Source organism: Drosophila suzukii, chromosome 3, assembly GCF_043229965.1.
Source record: "Drosophila suzukii chromosome 3, CBGP_Dsuzu_IsoJpt1.0, whole genome shotgun sequence".
Lineage (NCBI taxonomy): Eukaryota > Metazoa > Arthropoda > Insecta > Diptera > Drosophilidae > Drosophila > Drosophila suzukii.
Window position 1 is genome coordinate 8,844,571 of NC_092082.1, and position 7,215 is coordinate 8,851,785.

The 7,215-nt window shown below is 38.4% G+C and overlaps 1 protein-coding gene across 1 annotated transcript; it reads right to left on the reverse strand.

Moving 5' to 3' along the window:
• Positions 1-396: 396 nt before the first annotated feature.
• On the reverse strand, positions 397-2,372 carry LOC108012581 (E3 ubiquitin-protein ligase ariadne-1). Its single transcript, XM_017077996.4, has one exon. The coding sequence runs from the start codon at positions 2,146-2,148 to the stop codon at positions 604-606; it is 1,545 nt and encodes a 514-aa protein (XP_016933485.3). The 5' UTR covers positions 2,149-2,372; the 3' UTR covers positions 397-603.
• Positions 2,373-7,215: the final 4,843 nt, after the last annotated feature.

The window sequence follows — 7,215 nt, forward strand, 5'->3', positions numbered from 1 at the left end:
CGCTGAAAAGTATAACATGAAATTGGGATTGATTTATGTTATAATTACAAAAGCCAGACGCATATTAGGGGGCCGCAGAGGAGAGCAAACAGTGGGGCTGGCTATACAGATATAGATCTACACTCTGAAATTAAAATTGTATTCTTTTAAAAATTTAAAAGATTTTTTTATGAATAAAAATATTTTATTAATAACATGAGACAAATCATCATCGTCAATTGAAAAAAAATGTTTGTTATTGAATCATTAGTTTAAGAAATCATCTGTCATGTCGCTTTAATCAAAGATATTTAATAAGCAACGCACGGTTATTTGATACTCCGCCTAATGTAAATCCGTTTTTAAGTAATATTAGAATTTTCCCTAACCAATAAAAATAAAAATCTTTTACGTGTATGTTAATTATGAAAATTTTCCTATATTATTTTCTATTACTGTATCTTAACTTTACAATTTGGAGAGCTCTTGGTCGAATCGACTGAAATCAATCCAACCAGAGAAGAAACCAAAAGGGGTATTGTGTGTGCTGATTAAAAGTCTTCAGTGAAATGTCCGGTTTGCTTTCTTTTTCTGTTAGTTGCTAGTTGGTGATGGTGTGGGGCACTATGTGGCGGGGTCCTCGATAAAGTCCCACCAGTCCTTTTCGTAACCCTCCCTCACGTGGCACAGAAGTACATGCCGTCGCTTTTGGCAGTAGTGCGATAGATCGAGGACCTTCTGCTTGACTTCGTACAGATTTTTCACCGTAATCTCCCGCTCCAAACACTCGGAGATCTTCTCGGTGGCCATTTCCATATCCCGCTGATTATCCTCGAATATGATCTTCTGATTGTTGTTCATCAGGTAGAAGGCGAAGACATAGCTGTACATCAGGGTGGTACGGCAATGGCATAGAACATCGACGGCATCGCGCAGAAACTGGACCTCAATCCAGCTCATCTCCTCCTGCATGTCATCCATTTTGGCCTGAACATTCGCGTACAGCTTGTTCTCCATCTTCATGCTCTGCATGTGGTTCATATATCGGTTGTAATAGTGCAGATATCGGGCCATCGAAGAGCGATACTTTTGCTGGGCCAGCCGGGCCTGTTTGGCCTCCTCTTCGTCGAAGCGATTGCAGCTGTACCAGGACGAACCATGTGGCTCCCAGGATCCCAGGCACACCCAGCAGAAATCATAGCGGCAGGATGGATTCTTGCAGACCATGTGATTGCAGCCACCATCCTTCTCAATAGTCACATTGCATTTGGGACACTGCTTGGTGTTCTGGGCAATCCAATTGGAAGTCTCCGAGTCCTCAAGGCATTTTTTGAGCCACTTTTTTAGGGAGCTACAGCTGGCCGGTTCATGCCAATTCTCGCCACAGGCAAAGCAAAACTGATGGCCACATTTGCAGTGAACCGCACGTGGTTCGGCACAAATGGCCTTAATGGCATGGGTGCAATTGGGGGCGGGACACCATCTCATCAGTATGTTGCACTCCACAAAGGTATTCGTTATAAGCTGCTGATAACGCTCCACAACCTCGGGATCATCGGCAAGTTTCAGGAAGGACACATAGTCCACCAGGATATCGCAATTGGTTGCTGGACACTTGATGGTATTGGCCAAGCCCTCGCTGCACGTCTTGTTCGCCAAGTATTGTTTCCAGCAGGCGGCGCAAAAACTGTGTCCACAACCCAAGCCCTTGAGCTCCTCACAAGGACAAAAGCAAATCCCGCAGAACTTTTGAGAGGCGGAGGATGTGGACACTATGCTTTCCGAATCCAGATCACTCTTCTGCTCGAAAGGATTCACAACATGGGCGCGCTGGAAAAAATCCTTAGGACTACTTTCGAAATAGTTCTCGAACAGCCGTTCCTTGTCCCACTTGAAGTGATTGAGTATGATGCGGGTGACCTGCGGCGATAGATTCAGGACATTGTTCACCTCATCGATGATGTTGCGCTGGTGCTGAACGATCTGGTCCACAGAGAGGACCTTGTAGATAAAGTCATCATCGGGATTCCGAGTAGGACTTTCCGGCAAAAGAATTTCCGTGCAGGTATCCTCGCTGTCGCTGTCAAAATTACCGCAACTCATGTGACTGTGTAGAGAGCGATGCGAGTCACCGTGATCCTCATCCGAGTATTCCGAGTCGGAGTTCATATTACCAGCATGTGGGTTGTATTGTATCTGAATGTATCTCACCACAGCCCTACAACATTTGGAGCTGATAGGATGGGGACTCTTGACAACAAAGCAACAACAATCACAGCAACAACGTTTCTCAGACCACGTGTCGATTGAAGGAATATTGATTGTGTATTTAATGTGATGAAATGTTGTATTTTCTTCGTTTCCTACTGAAGACTGAACCTACTCGGTTGACACTTGTCAACACTTTCGTTTTTTGGTAACTTTTACTTCTGATTTAGCTTAGATTTCCTTTTTAGTAAGGGCACACTAAAAAAGTGGTGTTACCAAACTTCAGGGATGTCGTTTTCCTTAAGGTGTTATTGCAGCTTACTGAACCATTGGCCAAACTAAATCACTTCATTATCGGGAGCAAGAACCAGTACCAGAACCAGATAAAAGATAGTTAAAAATAGTGTGGAAACTAGTTATGTCAAGTTATGGAGTTCAGTTTTAAGGGTTTCATTCTAGAAACACAGAAATACCAGACATGAAAATATGCTAAATTTTGACCCACTTTTAAAATAACGATTTGAATGCATATTATTAAATAATTCAATTTCAAACTCATAGAGGTATCCCACGTCCAAATCGGTTTGCGATATCTCAAGTTATGGAATCTAGAAGTTTAGTTTTGGGGTCCAATTATGGAAGTCACTGGAAATACAGAAAAATCCGACATGAAAATGGGCTAAAATTTTGACCCTCTTTTAAAATAACAATTTGAATGCAGATTATTTAAGAATTCAATTACAAACTCATAGAGGTATCCTACGTCTTAACCGGTTTCCAATAACAAAAGTTATGGAATTTAGAAGTTGAGTTTTGGGGTCCCATTCTGGAAGTCATTGGAAATACAGAAAAATCCGACATGAAAATAAGCCAAAATTTTGACCCTCTTTTAAAAGAACAATTTGAATGCAGATTATTTAAGAATTCAATTACAAACTCATAGAGGTAACCTACGTCTAAATCGGTTTCCAATAACAAAAGTTATGGAATTTAGAAGTTGAGTTTTGGGGTCCCATTCTGGAAGTCATTGGAAATACAGAAAAATCCGACATGAAAATGGGCCAAAATGTTGACCCTCTTTTAAAAGAACAATTTGAATGCAGATTATTTAAGAAGTCAATTACAAACTCATAGAGGTATCCCACGTCTAAATCGGTTTCCAATAACACAAGTTATGGAATGTAGAAGTTGAGTTTTGGGGTCCCATTCTGGAAGTCATTGGAAATACAGAAAAATCCGACATGAAAATGGGCTAAAATTTTGACCCTCTTTTAAAAGAACAATTTGAAGGCAGATTATTTAAGAACTCAATTACAAACTCATAGAGGTATCCCACGTCTAAATCGGTTTACAATAACACAAGTTATTGAATCTGGAAGTTGAGTTTTGGGGTCCCATTCTGGAAGTCATCGGAAATACTGAAAAATCAGACATGAAAATGAGCTAAAATTTGGACCCTCTTTTAAAGCAACACTTTGAGTCCAGATTAAAAAAGAATTCAATTACAAACTCATAGAAATATCCCACGTCTAAATCGGTTAACAATAACACAAGTTATTGAATCTGAAAGTTGAGTTTTGCGGTCCCATTCTGGAAGTCATTGGAAATACAGAAAAATCAGACATGAAAATGGGCTAAAATTTTGACCCTCTTTTAAAGAAACACTTTGAATGCAGATTATAAAAGAATTTAATTACAAACTCATAGAGGTACCCCACGTCTAAATCGGTTTACAATAACACAAGTTATGGAATCTGGAAGTTGAGTTTTGAGGTCCCATTCTGGAAGTCATCGGAAATACTGAAAAATCAGACATGAAAATGGGCTAAAATTTGGACCCTCTTTTAAAGCAACACTTTGAATGCAGATTATAAAAGAATTAAATTACAAACTCATAGAGGTATCCCACGTCTAAATCGGTTTACAATAACACAAGTTATGGAATCTGGAAGTTGTGTTTTGGGGAAGTCATTGGAAATACAGAAAAATCAGACATGAAAATGGGCTAAAATTTTGACCCTCTTTTAAAGAAACACTTTGAATGCAGATTATAAAAGAATTTAATTACAAACTCATAGAGGTACCCCACGTCTAAATCGGTTTACAATAACACAAGTTATGGAATCTGGAAGTTGAGTTTTGGGGTCCCATTCTGGAAGTCATCGGAAATACTGAAAAATCAGACATGAAAATGGGCTAAAACTTGGACCCCTTTTAAAAGAAACACTTTGAATGCAGATTATAAAAGAATTCAATTACAAACTCATAGAGGTATCCCACGTCTAGATCGGTTTACAATAACACAAGTTATGGAATCTGGAAGTTGTGTTTTGGGGAAATACTGAAAAATCAGACATGAAAATGGGCTAAAATTTTGTCCCTCTTTTAAAGAAACACTTTGAATGCAGATTATAAAAGAATTCAATTATAAACTCATAGAGGTATCCCACGTCTAAATCGGTTTACAATAACACAAGTTATGGAATCTGGAAGTTGAGTTTTGGGGTCCCATTCTGGAAGTCATCGGAAATACTGAAAAATCAGACATGAAAATGGGGTATAATTTTGACTCTCTTTTAAAAGAACAAAATTATTTAAGAATTCAATTACAAATTCATAGAGGTATAACACGTCTAAGTCGGGATCCAATTATTGAAGTTAAGGAATCTATAAGTTTAAATTTGGGGTCCCAGTCTGGAAGTCATTGAAAATTCGGATAAATTGGTTAAGTCATTTTAATGGAGAATTTCATAGAGTTCAATCGCACAGTCAAAGAGGTATCCCACGTCTCGAAATATTGAAATATAACTATTTTGTGCGAAATATGAATACACTCTATGCCAACATTTTCTTTATTCGGCGTTAGCCTGGATTTTACGTTTATGCATTTTTCAGAATCAGGCGTTTTTAGTTCTGAGTTGAGAGACCATCCAAATGCATTTGGCCTGCGCTTTCAACGCGTTCTCACATGCACACTAAAAGCTTTTCGGGGTATATATTTTTTCATAACCCCTTCGTGGCATAAAACAGAACAAAGCAATGTCTCAAGTGGCAAGGGTAAGGCACGTAAATAAAAAAGAGGAATAAAATCCAGGAAAAAAACTCATACATGCGATATGTGAAATGAAAGTGAACGAGCGAACAAGGATAATGGCGGCCAGAAAGGGACGGAAGGCGGACGAGAGAGAGGGTAATGAGTGTGCATAATGCAGATGCAGATGCAGGATCCCCGTCCAGGATCCCAGGAGCAACCCAATCCAGCCCATCTCCAGCACTCATTGAACAAACGGGCTCAATCTGCCATGCCGAGATGCACTTGGGTATAAGTACACTCGGAAAAAAGCTAATAAGTTTAAGTTTAATTAAGGAAAGTTAATTAAAAATCCAATAGATCTATAAATCCTTCAAAATTATATTGAGCTTCGGATAGAAATTGGAAAGGTTTAATTAAATAACTGACCAAATTTAAATTTAAAGCTTAATTCTTGAAACTGGTAATAATTAATATTTTAAATATTATTTTTGTTCAGAACAAATAGTTAAGATAGTAAATATTACAAAACAACTACTTACAAAGTTGTACCCAAAAACAAATATTACAAAATGTCCAACATTTTAAAATTCAAAAAGATAGCATATGAAAAAGTAAGTTATTAAAACGACATTTCTTCTTAAAAAGGGTATATTAATTTATGAATTATGTTAGGAAACATTATTTTCCTAAGTGTCCTCGATTTTGTATACGTGAGTATATGCATTTATAGAGGAGAAACACACATCGTGGTCATGGGCCTGCCTTTGCCTTTATTTCTTTCCTTCCCTCCCTGCTTTTATTTTTGTTGTATTTTTTATTTAAAACAAAAGCCGCATAAAACCCGCCAAATACAGTGACCCGTTCCAGGATACAAAAAAAAAAGTAAAGCGAAAAGAACTGGCAAAAATCATTACAAATAAAAATGCAAAGTCGCCAAAACAGCAAAGGCAGCCTCAAAATCCCTTTCATCAGTCTGCAGGGTTGCAGATCCACATTCTCGCCCTCTTTTTTTCCATCCAACATCTTTTCAAGTCACAGCCAAATTACAAGAAATCCTTTCGTGCGCGTGAATGCTTTGGTGGAAAATGCGGAAAAGGAAATAATTTGACCATTTGCTGGAGAAAAAGGCAAATGGAAAAAGAAGGATCGGAGGTGGGCGGCTGCCAACGACTGGGGCGTGGCCTGGGTCACATGTGGAAAATTTTAAGAATCTCTCCTGCTGCCCCATGCAAATGCAATGGCAACAAAGATGCGCCACTTGTTGGCCACGACGCTTTATCATTGCCAATCGCGTCGAGAGAGGCTGAAAGAAATGGCCAACTCCGATGATGATGGTCAACAGCGATGGCCCTGTGACGTGACCACGCCAGAAGACCAAAAGCCTGCCCGATGATGATGCCAAATAGCTGATAGGCCAAGCCAACAATCCCGGCCAGGCCAACTAGCATTTTTCTGCGCCTACTTAAAGTTCACTGGGAAAAATTGTTGATGCTTCAGAAAGAGAGTTACAAGAAGTTAGATAATAAATTGTCGAATTTGTAACCAAGTTTTGGTTAGAGCAGTGAGGACTATTTCAAACCCCTCCGGAAACAAAAAAAGATTTACTGATTTTATAAATATATAGGGTTCCTAAAATAAGGGATTATATTCTTAACTTTAGTTTAATAATATTTGATAATTTTAAGATGTGTTTAAACTACTTAGGTTAAAAAAATGAAGAAAAATATGTAACAATTAAAAATATAAATAATATCCCTTTATATAGTTTGCAAAATGTGATCTTAAAATTTTAGAAAGCTTACCTATTTTCCCCTTGTGCATTTTATGTGACTGCAACTATTTGCTGCGAAATATTCTTGGGAAAAATTTCTCCAGCTCCCCAAACGGTTTTGTGGCCAAAAGGATGTTCGCTTGGAAATTCATGTAAATTAGCCAGGTAATTACAAGCTTTATATCAGCGGCAAACGGATGTATGCTGATCGCGGCGATAAATG

Excerpts from the sequence above, each read along its gene's own strand:
- LOC108012581 (XM_017077996.4), bottom strand. The coding sequence starts at position 2,148 with ATGAACTCCGACTCGGAATACTCGGATGAGGATCACGGTGACTCGCAT.